At 59.8% G+C, this 16,251-nt stretch overlaps 1 protein-coding gene across 7 annotated transcripts in view; it reads left to right on the top strand.

The window, feature by feature from the left end:
• SHANK2 (SH3 and multiple ankyrin repeat domains 2) overlaps nucleotides 1-16,251 on the top strand; it is a 443,651-nt gene that overhangs the window by 237,952 nt on the left and 189,448 nt on the right. For all 7 annotated transcript variants that reach the window (XM_066252293.1, XM_066252296.1, XM_066252295.1 and 4 more), the window contains one exon: nucleotides 13,422-13,497. In XM_066252293.1, the coding sequence (XP_066108390.1) occupies nucleotides 13,422-13,497 (76 nt within the window). The remainder of the gene's footprint in view (nucleotides 1-13,421; nucleotides 13,498-16,251) is intronic.

Raw genomic sequence — 16,251 nt, 5'->3', positions numbered from 1 at the left:
TGCATTGCTTTATGTCACCTTCCACAGTGGGCTGCTCGCGACCGCTGCCTCTCGCTCCGAGAAGCAGAGAGGACAGGGACAGCCAGCTTACTGGGAGGGGGAGGCTCAGGCGCTGGGGGCTCGATGGCCTGATTAAGTGGCTGCTGATTGATGAAGCCCCCTTCCCAGATGCCCCTGTGAGCTCTGTGCAATGAGAAATTGAAATGTTCAAACTCCAGTGACCTAGTCCCACCCGCTGGTCCTTTGGTGGGGGTGTGTGGGGGGGGGTTGGGCAGAAGGGAGGGTGGCCGACCTCTTGCAGATAAAACCCAGTGGTGGGTTGCAGGAACTGAGTTCTCTGGCGGCTGGACGTCATTGTAAGGTCATTGCTGGAGTGGGTCCTTAGGGGATCTGTTGGTACCACCGGGATCCACTCCCCCCTCCCCGGCCCTTCTCGAGTGCCAGCCCGATCCTGCCCTGTGGGGCTCGCCCGAGACTGGAGTGTCGGATCCCGAGCCGCGCCGACTGGGCTCGCCGTCTTCCCACACGGTCAGGGCGGTGTCCTTGAGCTCAACAAGTCTCCTCTCTCCGCGTCCCAGTTCTGAAGCCTCCGCTGCCAGCATCCTTAGAAAAAGCTTTTCCAACGCCGAGGAGAACCCTCCCGCCCTCAGCTCTTCCCTGGGCGTAAACCCAGCTCTGCCGCTCCCGTTGGCATGCCCTTGGGCATCACGCTTCACCTTGGCGGCCCGTGGGAGGGAAGGAGGGAGGGAGGGATGAGAAGATCTGCCCGCGGGCAGGGGCTTCCCAGAGGCGGGAGGGAGGCGCGCGAGGCAGCGGCTCTGCTCATGGGGCTCTGTTCCGTGGGTTTTGTGCTGGGCACTCCGCTCAGAGTGACAGGCCAGCCGGGAAGAGTGACCTGAAACCTGCAGGGTTAGGTCATGGGTGTTGCTGGGCGGGACGCGGGCGGGGGCAGCGTGGTGTGGACGTAAAGCGAGGAGCTGCCCGGATGTCCCAGTGCGGCGGAGAAGAGGGCCGGCTGGCGGGGTCTGTGCCAGGGCGGCCTTTGCAAGGGCCTGTCCTGTCGTCAGATGCCCCGCCCCTCCTCTGCCAGGGTCACCCAGCCTGGGCTGCTGGGGCCAGAGGCACGCTGGGGTCCCCAGCCACCCTGGCCGGCCACCGCCATCCACACTGGGCGGAGGGGGAAGGAGGCTGTTCCGGGAGACAGGACCGTATTGGCGTGGACGGTCCGTGCCGAGCTCAGCAGGACCCGCCGTGGGGCGCGGGCTCTCGCACTTACTGCGGTTTCCACTTCCGCGGCTACATTGGCACCCTGTATTGGTAGAAATGCTTCTCCCAAGCTGCCTGGGCTTAATTTTTTTTTTTAATGTTCTAATTACTATCAAGTAGAAACCAGCTCATTGGCAGCCGGCAGCTTCATTCATCCGTCCAGCCAGTTTGGAAGCAGAGGGATTAGAAACGACGCCAGGACCCGAGTGTTGCGAGCCCCCCCCCCCCCCGCCTTGCTCGGCCCGGGAGCCGCCAGTTGGGGGGAGAGGAGACCAGAGGGGCTGCAGACCCCCCCACGCGCGGTGGGGGGGTGACCGTGGGCATGGCCCTGCTCGTCTCGGATGGAGGTCCTGACCCCGGAAGCCCGTGACCCGGGCTCCCCCCGCGCGTCCCCTAATGGCCCTCCAGGGTAGGGCATCAGCGACAGGGACGTGCTCCTCTGTCCAGTCTGTCTTTGAAGAAAGGCCACAGGCCTGACCTGTGGTGGCGCAGTGGATAAAGCGTCGACCTGGAAATTCTGAGGTCGCCGGTTCGAAACCCTGGACTTGCCTGGTCAAGGCACATATGGGAGTTGATGCTTCCAGCTCCTCCCCACCTTCTCTCTCTCTCTCTCCTCTCTCTCCCTCTCTGTCTCTCTCTCTCCCTTTCTCTCTCTTCTCTAAAATGAATTAAAAAATAAATAAAAAATAAATAAATAAAAAATAAAATAAAATGTAAAATGTAAAGAAAGGCCACAGGGTGGTCGCAGTCAAGTGCCTGGTGACCTTGGGTCACGGAGCCAGGGCTTGGGTCCCCAGCCGCCCACATGCCAGGCGACCCTGAGAGTTATCTGGGGGCGCCCGGTCTTCTCCTGGGTGGGGCAGACTTACCTTTCCGGGCCCCATGGGGCTGATAGCAGAGGTGTTAGGGTAACACCCAGAGAACCAGTCCTGCCATTGCAGACATTGACTCTCAGTGTGCTCACCCCCTCTGTGCCTCGGTTTCCTCTTGTTACGTGGTTGTTACAGCAGCACCCACTCGTGGGGCTGTTGGTGACTAAGACATGGCTGTGCAGTTGGGACCCCAGTCTCCCCTCCGGCCCCATGTCCTGCCACGCCAGCTCCACGTTCCAGATGGGCAGGGCAATGTGGTGGTGGTGGGGGGGCTGGTTTGCAAAGGGAAGCCCCTCCTAGCCGCCGTCTGCTCCATCTCACTGGCCAAGACCCAGTGCCATGGCCACTCCTGGAGGGAGGCCGGGAGCGTGGGCAGAGAGGAGGGGGTGCCCGGAGTAGCTACCAAGTGAGCCAGTGCCAAGCGTGGGTCAGCAGGAAGGAAGACGGAGCTCTGCCCGGGCCGGTGTGCGAGCCATCGCCGGGCAGGGGTTAGGGCCTCCACGCCGGAGCTGGACCACCTGGGCGGGAATCCCAGCTGCCCCTGGGCCTCACGGCTCTGGGTTCTTCACCTGCCCCGTGGGGGACAACACATTCACCGCGCAGGATTGCCGGAGCCTTCCAGGGCGCTGCGCGCTTGGTGCTTAGAACAGCGTGTGGTGTGCGGGAAGGGCCACTTGTTCGTTACCTACGATGGCCGTGACGGGAGACCAGCACACATGGGTCACGAGGCGATGACGGTGGCGGTCACGCGCCCGCACTGGGGTCGCCTCTCTCCTGCCCTCTTCACCCGAGCCCTGCTGGGGGCGCTGGCCCTGTCCTCGCCGCAGCCGTAGCCCAGTGGGACCCCACTGTCATGTCTGACATGCAGAACTGAGAGATGGTCGCGTTCTGTTGTTTTAGACCGTAAGCGAGGGACCCCAGCTAGCTGGCGATTCCAGTGTGAGAAGTGTCTTTGCAAATCAACATTCTGGCCCCTTGGCGACTTTCTTGAGCTTCGCCTCCAGGCCGTGGGCCAGTGTCCCTGTCGGCAGAGGATGGTGGCCGCAGTGGCCAGTGGCGCGGGGCCTGGGCCACGTGCGTGGGCTCCCCGCTGATGGCCCCCCACCCCAGCCTCGGTGCTGCAGCAGGGAGACCCGTCACACTCTAGCTAAACCCCTCCTCTGTCTTGCCTGCGGGGTTCAAGGTGACAGAGAGCCTGGAGACTGCCACCAGCCACCGCGGCCCTGCCGACCCACCCCGCCCAAGACCGCACCGAGCCGCCGGCCTGCGTGCCCACGGCCAGCTTCTCCCGGGTTCTGCCTGCTCCTCCCTTCTGTAAGGAGCCCATCCGCATCTTTGGTTTTAAAAAAAGAAAAGTTATTTCCGTCTTCATCCCCATCGGTAATTTCTTTCCTCCCTGTGGTTCCGATTCTGCATTTGGCTCGCCAGCCCGGGGCGTCGCCTGAGCAGTGTCTGATTTAAACCTCCCCCACCTCCAGCCCCCCGGAGATCACAGGAGCTTGCGTGGGAGGGAGGCGTGCGGATGCCAGGCGCCGGGGGCTTCAGAGCTGGGCGGTCCTCGTCCCTGTCACACGGCAGGAAGGACGCCACCTTGCAGAGCTGCGAGGTCGCCTTTCACTGGGGGGGGGGGGGGCAGACAGGCAGAGGAAGTGCTCAAGAACTATGACGACCCGGCTGTGATGAGGGCGTGGGGACTCCCCAGCCCACCGAGTGTCCAGTCCTGTGACTTTTACCTCTTTGGGGTTAGGAACCGAGAAGGACAGTCAAGAGATGGGGCCACCAAGCCAGAAACAGATACTGTCACTGTCCGATTAGGTAGCCACCCAGGGTGACAGGAAACCAAAAAGAGAGAAAAAGCGCCCTTTTGGTTACAAGAAACCTAAGACCCCGGTGACCTGGGTTAAATGAAGACAGGCACCCCCAGCTAAGCACACGGGGCCTCTCCTGGACCCTGAGGTGGGAACACGTGGCCCAGCTCCCCTGTGCTGGAAGCAGGACAGGCCTTGCGGGGAGCCAGGACCACCGGCCGCCTCTCTCCTCCTGGGCCTCGTGGGTCATCGCCGCCCCAGGCCTTGCACCTCGGTCTTCCTCCCTCCCTGCCCGCCACCCAGTCTCCCCACAGTGACAGCCTCAGAGCCCAGTGGAGGTGCCCTCAGCTCAGACGAGGAGCGGGGACGTCCGCTGTACCTGTTTCCTGGACGGTGTCCGGTGGGTCCTACTGGGCAGCTCTCACCAGCGTGTGAGGTCTCCTGTGCAGACGTGGCTGGTGGGTGGGGATCTTCCTCTGTCCTGGGGCACACAGGGGACACTCGCAGAGAGGGGTGTAGATGAGAAGCCCAAGACTGGATTCTTAGAGAACAGTAGCCAACAGTCTGTGACAGCCTCCCGAGGCCAGGCCCCCGGAGAGGGACTTAGAAGGGTGATTGTTCCACCCTCTCCTCAGCGCTGTCCATGCCGCCGCCGGCCTATGTCACGGATGAGGAAACTGAGGTCGGCGACGGGAGTGTTTCCTGCCCCAGGTCGTGCATCGAGCAAGGGGCCTGTGCTCACGTTTGACTTGCCTAAATGCAGGCTCTGTGTGTCCTTCCGGCCCTGCCTCTGCCATCCACAGGCACCTTGTGCGCAAGGGGACCGTCCCACACGGACCCAGCGTGTCCCCAGCGGCCTTGTGGGGAGCCAGGACCACCAGCCGCCCTGCTCGGCCTTCTTTCCCCATCTCTTGGCCCCATACAGCCCCCCTCCTCCTCACCCACCTTTGTGAGTTAGGTTTTGGACTTTTTAGTCTCAATAAAGTCCTTTAAGAAGGTTCCTCCCCTGTTCACCAGAAACAGTCCCACTCGCAGGCGGGGCCATCGGAGTCTCCCCGGATGCCCCGTGTCCCGGCTTCCTCGCCACGCGACACGGGATCCTGTTCCCGGCAGTCCTGCGTGAAGGGGCTGTTTTAAATGCTGACAGTCTGAAGCCTGTCACTGCAATCTGTCACTCCCTCTCACGAGTCGCAAGAGCTATATGGAATGGAATTTCTAGGGTTTTTGGTTTTGTTTTTTTCAGTGTAGATTTTTCTAGGCCATACTCAGAAGCGCTCTCCAAGCTCATCCGCTGAAACACCACCGATGTGGGGCTCCCGACTGCGTGGCCCTCTCCGGGGAGGGTGCTGGTAGGGAAGTCAGAGCCTCTGGGGTCCTCCCATCCCCCCATCGGCTTTGTAGTGGCGAAGGCGAGAGCCAGGAGAGGCACAGCGAGGGGTCAGGACTAGAGCTCGAATCCCTCTGCTTGTAGGAGGGGCTGTTTCCTCTCCTTCCGCAGCCCCCTGGAGGGAACGGCATTCACGTTCTATGCTCTGTCCTCAAGTTGTCCCAGTCAGGCCCAGGGAGATGAAATTGCTGACGTTGAATGGATGCAAAGGGTCCCAGGGTACATGTTGTGGGAGTTGGTCGTAGCCATGCAGTGAAATTTGAGCCGGCGAAAGAATGTTCTAGAAAGAGTCTAGCAAGTACAAAGGCCCTGGGGCGCAAATGAGCTTGTTGTGTTCAAGGAACAGAAAGGAGGTCAATATGGAGGGAATGGAGGAGGGGGAGCAGCTGGAGTGGAGGGTGGAAACGCGGTCAGGGCCACTTAGTGTCGGGCTGGTGTCACTGGAGGGTGGTTGGTGTGACTCTCTTTCTGCTGGGACACTGTTGGAAAATATTAAGCAGCAAAGCGGCCTCACCTCATTTACGTTGTGGAAAGCTCATCCCCGTGGCTCCATGAGAAAGAGTCCACTGCCGAGGAGGGGAGGGACGAGCGTGGAAGCAGGAGACAGGAAGCCTGCAACGGTCCAGGCAAGAGATGGTGCTCGCTCAGGCTAGAGTGGTAGTGACTGCCGGCCTCCGAGCCATGAAGGACTTGCCGACATTTCTGAGTCCCTGCCACCTGAACCCCAGAGCCTGGCACTGGCCGAGGAGGTGGACCCGCCTGCAGGGAACGTGGTTCTTGCCTTCAGGAAGCTTCTGCAGGCGAGGGAAGCAGCCCAGTATGATAACCCGCCTCCCCTTGGTTGGTTCATAACTGCCTCCTTTGTCCTAAGTGGAGAGGCTCCTGGCTCTGGAACCCAGGAAGTCACGTGCGAGCTGTGTCTCAGAGGACACGTTCCCACCGTCTGTTGCGTGGTGCTCCCCTTTCTCCTGGAAGTCTGAGCGCTCTCCCAGACACAGGGCCGACCTCGGCCCTGGTCTCCATGTTGTCTGGTCCTCCCCTCTGTTCTTGGAGGGACCCCTGGTTGCTGGGGACAGACACCGGGCTCTGCCAGGCTTGAGAAAACGTGGGAAGCCCTGGTCCAGGTGTCGGCGAAGTCCGAGCGCAGTCTGCCTCCCAGCCAGGCCGGCCGGGGCCGGGCCAGCCTGTGTGAACAGGTACACCTCTGCTCGCGGTGGCTTAAAGCCACCAGTGTTTTGTTTCCTTTTCCTAGTGGAGCCCCAGGTCTTGTGTCCTGGGAGCTTACTAGGGGACCACACTGAGGGAACGGTCGCCATGTCAAACATCTCGGTCGCTGTGCCCAAAGGCAGAAAATAAAACGGGGAGAGGGATGGTCGATTGTTGAAGAGTTAAATGTTTCAGTCGTCCAGGAAGTGGTCAATCACTTTCTCTCAAAACTCAACGTCCAGAACTAAGTTCAAGGGTCCGTCAGCTGCGTGCCCAGAAGGAGGAAAGGCAGAAAGACAGATGGGCGGCCCTCGTGACCTCCAGGATCCTTGGTGCCCGTCCGTCCCCACCTCCGGCTCTCGGGGTCCCTGTGTCCTGTGAGCTGGCCGCATCTGTGGGCTGGTTCCCTCTGGGCTGTGGTGTGACAGCCACTCCTCGCCCACAGACCAGGGTTGGGGACCTCCGGCCCTGTCAGAGAGCCGAGCTCACCGCCCTCAGCATCCAGACCAGAAAAGGCCACTGGCCTGTGTGGGGCCGTGAGGTCCTCAGTACGCATGGCGGGTCCAGAGGCCAGCAGAGTGCCCGGAGCAGCCTGGGCCACAGCTGTGCATGTGAGGGGGGCGGGCTCTGTCTCCCATGTGGAAGGGCAGCAGACCTTTCCCCACAGAGTGGATGCAGGACAGGACCCATCTGTGGGCCACAGGTAGGTGGCTGCTTCCTGGTCACCGGGCACAGCGTCACATGACTAAGTGCCTTGCACAGTTGCTCTGAGTTCTTTCAGCTGTAAGCAACAGAAACTGGACTGTTCTAAACTGAAAAGAAAACATATCTGGTCGTATGATTGAAAAGTCGGGCCCTGACTGGTTGGCTCAGTGGTAGAGTGTTGGCCAGGCCTGTGGAAGTCCCGGGTTCGATTCCCGGCCAGGGCACACATGAGAAGCACCCATCTGCTTCTCCTTTCTCTCCATCTCTCTCTTCCCCTCCCACAGCCAAGGCTCCACTGGAGCAAAGTTGGCCTGGGTGCTGAGGATGGCTCCATGGCCTCTGCCTCAGGCGCTAGAATGGCTCCCGCTGCAACGGAGCAATGCCCCAGATGGGAAGAGCATCGCTCCCTGGTGAGCATGCCGGGTGGATCCCGGTCGGGCGCATGCGGGAGTCTGTCTGACTGCCTCCCCACTTCTCACTTCAGAAAAAAGAAAAGAAAAGAAAAGAAAAGTGGGCCAGCTTTGCACAGGAAGACCAGCCGTGTCTTTGGGGCTGTTGGGCAGTGGGTCCCTGAGGCTCTTTCTCTCTCTCTGTCCCCTCCTCCCCTCCACCTAGCTGCTCTGCTGTCCTCCTGTGTCATTCTCAGGAAGCCTGTCCCCCACCCCAACCCAGTGGCCTCAGGAGCTGGAATCCCAGAACAGGATTGGGATCTCGTTGTCCAAGCTAAGGTCATGTGCCCACCTCCTGAGGCGCGGCTGAGCAGACCCCCACGATGGCCACCGGGGCCTGGGCCTGACAGTGGGGGTGGGGAGAGGAAAGGGCTGGTCCCCCACAGGAAGGGGTCAGCACGGCCCCGCCCCCACCACATGCACAGCTGTGGCCCAGGCTGCTCCGGCCACTCTGCTGGCCGCTGGACCCGCCATGCGTACTGAGGACCTCACGGCCCCACACAGGGCCAGTGGCCTTTTTCTTCTCCATGTGGGCTGGGAAGGGGTGGCTGGGTGGTCACTTTGGCCCAAGTGGAGGACAGAGGGTGACCATTCAGGGTGGAGGGTGGACCTCTGAGGGTTTTGCTGTGCCTGGCAGCCTGAGGCGGGCTCTGCAGCGTATGGACGAGACCAGGCTGCTGCCCAGCAGCCTTTAAATCAGTGTGTCACGGAATGCTGGACGCTGGCTCAGGACCTGCCGCCCCGCAGCCTTTGAATCGGTGTGTCACGGAATGCTGGACGCTGGCTCAGGACCTGCCGCCCCGCAGCCTTTGAATAGGTGTGTCACGGAATGCTGGACGCTGGCTCAGGACCTGCCGCCCCGCAGCCTTTGAATCGGTGTGTCACGGAATGCTGGACGCTGGCTCAGGACCTGCCGCCCCGCAGCCTTTGAATAGGTGTGTCACGGAATGCTGGACGCTGGCTCAGGACCTGCCGCCCCGCAGCCTTTGAATAGGTGTGTCACGGAATGCTGGACGCTGGCTCAGGACCTGCCGCCCCGCAGCCTTTGAATCGGTGTGTCACGGAATGCTGGACGCTGGCTCAGGACCTGCCGCCCCGCAGCCTTTGAATCGGTGTGTCACGGAATGCTGGACGCTGGCTCAGGACCTGCTGGGGGTTGCAGCGTCTGCGTTTCCTTCGGCCCCAAGAGGCCCCCATTTCTCCAGGTCTGTGCCTTGGGGAGCCTCAGAGAACAGATCCCCTATTGTTCACCCGATGTTGAGAGATGGGCAGCCGCCACCGGTCCTGCCCCTGACAATGCCCTGCACTGAGGCATTCTGGGAGCTTTGTCACAGAAACACAGGGGATTTCTCAGTGCCCACAGGGCAAGGGCAGGGCAGACCCAGAGGTGCCTGGTGGGGGCCGTTCCTGTGCGGTCACTCGGGAGGCCTCTGGGCTGGGCGCAGGGCCTGCATCCAGGGGTCTGCGGTGGCAGGGAGAGCCAGGCCCCACCCCCTGCAATGGCAAAAGGGGGGAGGTGGGCAGGGGCTGCAGACACCCCTAGTCCCAGAGGCCCGTGGCCGGAGAAGTTGCCATGGCAGCAGGGGTTCTAGCTGGATAGCCTGGAGTCTCTTGCTATCTCTGACCCGCAGGAATGCCGACCTGGCCCTTGACCTCTCCTCTGCCCAGCCCAGTCCACAACCCTGTGTTTGTAACCCACATTTGCACCAGAGCCCTGGAAAAGGGTCAGCCCAAGCAGCCAGCAGCCCTGCCTCCTTGCACAGTGATGGCAGGTCCCAGAGAGCCAGCAGAGGCCACGCCTGGATGTGACATGAGACACAGACCGTAATGGTGGGTGAGGGTCCCAAGATCCACTAGGCCACCTACTCTGTTCCCAGGTCCGAAACTGAGGCCAGGTGAGAGCAGGTCCACAGCACATGGCGAGGGTGAGAAGGCCATCTGGACTGAGGTAGGGTGCTTGTGAAGGTGCCTCCACCCAGACAGCCAGAGCAGAGGCCACCCCGGGCGGCTGTGCCATGCAGTGACCCTGCCTACCACTGCCCAGCTGCGTGAACTTGAACCACACACTCAGCCTCTCCGAGCCTCGTAATCCAGGGACAGTGACAGCATTGCGGTCAGGCAGGTAAAACCTGGCATATGCGTGGCCCCTGGTGAATGTTCCAAAACACTGTACTGCTGGTCAGGTAGGAAGTCACAGAGTGTGGGCTCAGAGGCTCACACTGCCACTTCTGAGCTGTGCGACCTCTGGTGGTGATGATGCTTTGATGGTGACGATTGTGATGATGGTGGTGATAATAGTGATGATGGTGGTGATGATGGTGGTGATGATGGTGGTGATAATAGTGATGATGGTGGTGATGATGATGGTGATAATAGTGATGGTGGTGATGATGATGGTGATAATAGTGATGGTGGTGATGATGATGGTGATGATGGTGGTGATAATAGTGATGATGGTGGTGATGATGAAGGTGATGATGGTGATGGTGATGGGGGTTATGATGATGATGGTGGTGATGATGATGGTGATGGTGGTGATGATGATGGTGATGGTAGTGGTATTTCTCAGGACCCCTTCCCTGTCCCTCAGGCCATATCCCAGAGTGGAAGTGTGGCTATGTGTGGGAGCCAGGGGACAAAGAAGGCCTGCACATGGCAGGAGTTTTTCACAAAGAAGTCAGAGATAAGTCCCTTATAGAGTTTCCCTTTCTCTTATAAAAAATCAACGTGGTAGCAGAGGGGAATTTATTGTTTTAACGTGCTTACTAGGCCAGGTTAGAGACTTAGTAAGTCTTGTGTTGGTCTTCACCCCCTCTCCTTTGTTTACAATTTTTATTGGTCTAATCCAAAACTCTGAGAACCACTGGCTAACTGGCCTCGCCCTAGAAGCAGTCCCCTTTCAGAAACAGTTTTTTTAACTGGTAAACATACACGTGTACACACACACACACACACACACACACACGTTCACTGCACACTCTCTTACTCCTGGAACCTGGAACCTCTGACCTCAACCAGGGGCCTGTACCAATCAACTCTCAGCGCCCAGCGGTTCCCTAGACAACCAGCACAGAGCTGCCACATGGGGCTTACGCAACAAAAGCAATTAAGAATAATAATAACACTTCACAGCCAGTCCCCAGGGTCCTTCAGTGCCTTTGTGAGCTACAGCCCCGCTTAACCCCACAAAGAGGTTCAAATCCCACTTACCCCTCCACGGCCTGGCACACGCATGGCTCCACACAGGTGGGGCGGAGCTGGCCCAGCTGCTCCCTTTGCACGGTTACATGAAAGCCCAGCCCATGGGAGGCCAGCATCCTCAGCCTCCACCGCACCCTAACCCCGGGCTTCGAGTCCCAGAGAGCAGAGCCGAGGCCCCATCCTCTCCGAGTCTCCTTCTCATCCCTGCATTTGGGGCCCGGAGCCTGGCTCCTAGGCGGGCTTGATAAATGAGGACTAGAACTGAACTCATGTACGACTCTGGCTGCCAAGGAGAAGGGGGAGGAGGACGCGGAACATCTGGGCCCATATGGTGCAGGTGCCAAGCACGGGAGGTTTGGGCGGCTTGGCTGGACCGATGCCCGGCCCGGCGAGGGCCACGTGCGCTCAACCACACTGCTGTTGTGTGCCGTGTTACGTGCTAGTGGTACGATTGTCGAGATGAGCCTGGCAGGCATTTACGTTGGGCGTCCACCAAGAGTTAGACACCGGGGCTGATGCAGAGGAAATAGCCCAAGCCCTCCACCCTGGAGCACCGTAGGGAGCGTGGGGGACTCAGAGACCCTCCCCGGGGGTTCAGAGAGGGGCCTGCTGGTTCTGAGCCGGGGTGAGGGAGCCACGTGCTGGCTGGGGCGCTCCTCTTGGCCTGCCGTTGAGTGGGTGTGACATTCATCGCCTGGGCAGTCCTCACCATCCCCAACACTAACGCCCGTCCGGTCGTCCCACACCTCCATTCCTGAGCTGGATGAGCCCTGCGGATGTCCACAACTCACAGTCCAAGGGAAGGACTCAGTAAATGTCAGTGAGGACGAAGGCTGTGACAATCAGCAGAGACACAGAGGCACAGTGACCAACTCCGTGGGGTTGAAGGGTGGCACTAATGAAGCCAAAGTCGGAATGGCTGTCCCTGGCTGGACATCCTCACACCTGTAGACTGGGACGTGCGCCCTCCCACCAGGGGTCCCCGAGGGCAAAAGGAGGGAATACAGGAGAGGCGCTTAGAATGGGGCGCTGGGACGCAATCAGCTCTCAATTAGTGTCTGCAGTGACAGTGGTGATGGCGATGTCACTGCTTGGGGAATCCTGAGTTTCACATTGTCCGCGCCACGGGGGAAGCCATGGGGGAAAGGGTGGAGGAGAGGCAGGTGGGAGCCGCATCCCAGAGGACCCTGGCCCGCACGTGTGCGAGCCGCCCTGAGGAATGAATCCCTAGAGTGTAGGTAATGATGCCAGGGAGTTTTGTTCTTGTTCACTTCAGCGGATTCAGCGCACTGAGACCCTGAACAGCTCCCAGGGATCCTAAAGGATCCCAGCGTCCCCTAGGGCCTGGGAGTCCCAGCTGTGAGGTGAGCTGGGAGAAGCAGCAGGAGAGGGGAGTGGGGACACACTGGTGTCCATGGAAGCCAAGCCTGGAAGGGACCCCTGCCTTGCATTGGAATGTGCTCACATCGGTGGGCACCACTGGTGGAAAATGTTCACATGGCCATGCTTGGGCACAAGGGCAGCTGGGAAATGTAGTCCAAGGTGGGACCTCTGCTCCACTCCAACACCCAAAAGGCAGCTTCATCCATTCTGCCTAGAAAGGAAACGTGTGTTTTTGCTGAACTAGCTGCTTCTGGGCAAAAAGCGGCCAATGTGTAGTTCTCCTTCAAATGTGGGAACGAGGACAAGGACAACAGAGAGGTTACAAGAGTTTCAGTGAGGTTTCGAGCTGTTTTTCTGAGGCCAATCACATCATCTCTCTATGTTTTTTTCTTGGGGTTCCTGAGGGAGTGGGGGTATCATCTGGGAGGTTTTATTAAAGGGGGGGTGTCTAAACAGTAAGTCATGAGCCGCGTGCTCCTTGTACTTGTGCCGTAGTGGGGTTTTCTCCCGCCACCCTGAGCTATCCATTAAATCTAATTACCTCTTTCATAGTGTTTCCCGCGAAATTTATGTCTGAATCTGCTGAGTAAGGGAAACAGCAGAGAACTTAATTAGGAACGTTCATCATGGTTGTGTGCTGGCTGTCGTTTTTCTTCTCTTTCAAGGAGATAGCGATGATAATCAGGAAAATAACAATAAGCATCGTTTTCCCCAAAGGCGTCCTGCAGGCTGTCAGATTTGCCATCGGGCTCCGCGGCATCAGCCCCCAACGCCGCTCAGGGACCCTCCCCGCGCCCGGGCGCTGGCGCAGTCCAGCTTGAACTAGCACGGTCCTGTCTTCTCAGCTCAGTGCTCCTCCTGTGTGCGTCCCGCCCCCCACTTCCCGTGAGCAGAGGCCCCGGGCTCTGCCTCCCTTTGGTAGCAGAGCTCCCTAGTCTTCTCGGCTGAGGGGTTCATCTGTGTTCCCCAAATTTTTGCAAAGTTGGGCCCCAGATCGAGGCCTCACCTTCCTCCCAGATCGGTCTCCCCAGGAGCGCGGGTCTCAGGCGTCGTAGGTCAGACAGATGAGGGGCTGCCCGCCCACCGGCCGGCCTTCAGGGACTGTGACTTTCCTAAGTGATGTTTCTCTTCCCTCTCCGCACAGAGACGCGGGCGGAGCGCAGCAAGAAGCTCTTCCGGCACTACACGGTGGGCTCCTATGACAGCTTCGAGGCCACCAGGTAAGGCGCGCCCCTTGCTCCCCCGGCCCCTCCCAGCACACGGGCCTACGAGCCCCCGAGGTCCACTCGGTGGCCCTGGACCGGCTCCCACGGCACCCTCGGGCCCCCTTGGCTGGTGTCCCCCCCTCAATGTGCTCTAGGATTATTCAGGCCACTGTGTCTTAGGGGTCCTGCCAGAGAGGCGGTCCCCATGTCCCCGCAGTTTGGGGTCAGGCGGGCTGCGCTTCCTGGGGGAGGAAAGCCGGGTCTTGTTTTGGGAGAAGCCACATGGACACTAGAGAGGGCGCATGGATACTAGAGAGGGCGGCGCCTGGCCCCGGGCTGGGGGGGGGGGCATGGAGGCCGCGAGCGTGTCCTCCCCGAATATGTAGGTGCCTCAGCTCGGGGCTCCCACCGAGTCTGCAGTTTCCAGTCTCCCCTGCCCTGCGTCGAAGGTGTTGTGTGGATGAGCAAGGTTCATCCACCCGGGCGAGGGTGACTCCAAGGGGCAGAGCCTCTGAGCACAGGGCGGGGTGCGTTCAAAAGGGGGTGGGGCTGTTTGGTCCCTGTGGAGAACCTCTTCCTCCGATGGCGCGGGGTGGGGTGGGTTACGTGGGAGGTTTGAATTTTCCCGTAGAAACCACCCTCGTGGAGGAGACACCCTCGGTCTCTGCATCTTTCCCTTTTAAACATTTTATTTTATTGGTTTTAGAAGAGAGAGAGAGAGAGCAGGGTGGGGGGCGGGGGAGCAGGAAGTATCAACTTGTAGCAGTTGCTTCCTGTATGTGCCTTGGGGTTTCCAAACCGGGACCTCAGCATCCTGGGTCAGTGCTCTTTTCCCTTTAACTCAAGGGAGGTGGAGGCAGGCCGGAGTCCGCCAGGCGCAGGTGGTGCCCTGGTTTAGAGCAGTGGCCCCAGGGACAACTGGGGAGCGAGCCGCATTTGCGGCCAGTGTTCCTGCGGCACGTCAGCCTCCCCGGTGCTCACTGTCCCCAGCACAGGTTCTGTATTTCCTCGTCTGGGTCACACGCGTGTGTCCCTACATCGGGGGCCAGACGGGTGCGGGGAGGACCCCACGGGCAGAGGGATCTCAGTGGACGGTGGGCTCAGTGAGGAAGGACAGGCAGGCTGCATGACCACCGGGACAGCAGGGTCCTCCTGCTCCCTGCCCTGCGGAGCAGGCGCCTGTGGGGCCCCATCTGAGAACCCCGGAGAAGGTCCGGGCTGCAGAAGGGTCTGGAACGACTCCCCGAGTTCTGCCCACCCTCCCCCGGGACCCCCAGTAGGGTCTGTCGTGAGCCGCTCAGCACTGACCTCTTATTGCGTGTCTGTCTGCCGGGGACCGAACCTGGTTTCACCTGTTTGTATTCACGGAGTTCAAGTTCGCATAACCTAAAGTCAGCATCCTAGCGTGCCCAACTGGGCGGCCTTTAGTCCGTTCACAGTATTGCACAGCCGTCGCCTCTGTCTCATTCCTGTTCTCCTCATCCCAAGAAGAAACCCCTCCCCGCTCCCCTGCCCAGCCCCTGGCTGCCCCGCCCGCTCAGCCTCCCGGACAGCTCAGGGAAATGGAGTCAGAATACTCCGTGCGTTGCTCTTTACTTAGAGTGATAGCCTCAGGCGCAGCCATGCTGTGTCAGGGCTTTGTGCCTTTGTGTCTCGCTAACTTTATTTTTTTTATCGTGGCAAATTATAACGTAAGATGTACCGCCCTAGTTAGGCACATTCACATTGAGGTACAACCATCACCACCGTCGTCTCTAGAATGTGACATCTTCCTAAACTGACTCTGTCCCCATTCAACACTGATCCCCACCCGCGCACCCACCACCTGCTTTCTGTCTCTGTGGTCCTGACTCCTCCAGGGACCTCGTATGAGGGGGATCACACAGGATGTGTCCTGTGTCCGGCTTCTTCACTCAGCACAGGGTCCTCCAGCTCCATCCATGTTGTAGCAAGTGTCAGAGTGCCCCCCTTTAAGGCTGGGTGGATAGTCCATCGTGTGGACAGACCACGTCTTGTTGATTCATTCTTTCATCCATCAGCGGACTCATGACTTGTGGATGGGGCTGCTCTGGACGTTAGTGCACAGGTGTTCGTGGTAGACACCTGTCTTGTTCAGGGTAGACACCTAGGAGTGGAATTCCACGTGGTACCTGGCTTTCGTGCTGACCTGTCCTGGCCACTGTTCACTCACAAACAAGATGCGTTAGAACAGGCAATCCGTTCCAACGGTATGCCTCCCAGGGCTCTGCAGGCTTTCCGGGTCTGGCCACTTTTTGACCTTGGAAGTTCACCTTGTGCCGGTGGCCTGGCCAGCAGCACAGCCCAGAGAGGACCCTCAGAGGTTGGTGGCTTCCAGGGAGTCACGTGCGCCCCCTGCTCTCCTGAAGAGCCTGGATCTGGGTCCGACGTCTTGCTTCTGCAGCAGCAGGAGCTGCTTGTCCAAGTGGACCCTGGGCACATGGTCACCATCATAGTCAGCGTCCATGCTAGCGAGAAGTGTGCCTGGGACTCGGGGAACGCCTGGGAGCTGTTGCCATGGTTACTTTGAGGGCGGTCCAGGCTGCGAGTGAGGCTTCGGGTCAAAGCGGCCTCTGAAAGCAGGAAGGGTCCGGGCAGCCCTCACCCACGGGCTGTGGCTTTGCAGGGCCATTCCCCCACCCCACCCCCCACCCCCATAGGAGCAGAGTGCCGCCAGCAGGCTGCCTGGTTTGTGCGCCTGCGTGAGGGCCAGTGTGCACATGTGCTCAACATGTGAAGCAGGCGGCTCCA

Source organism: Saccopteryx bilineata, chromosome 1, assembly GCF_036850765.1.
Source record: "Saccopteryx bilineata isolate mSacBil1 chromosome 1, mSacBil1_pri_phased_curated, whole genome shotgun sequence".
NCBI lineage: Eukaryota > Metazoa > Chordata > Mammalia > Chiroptera > Emballonuridae > Saccopteryx > Saccopteryx bilineata.
Note: the sequence above shows the minus strand (reverse complement) of the source record. Positions and strands in the feature narration are given on the sequence as shown.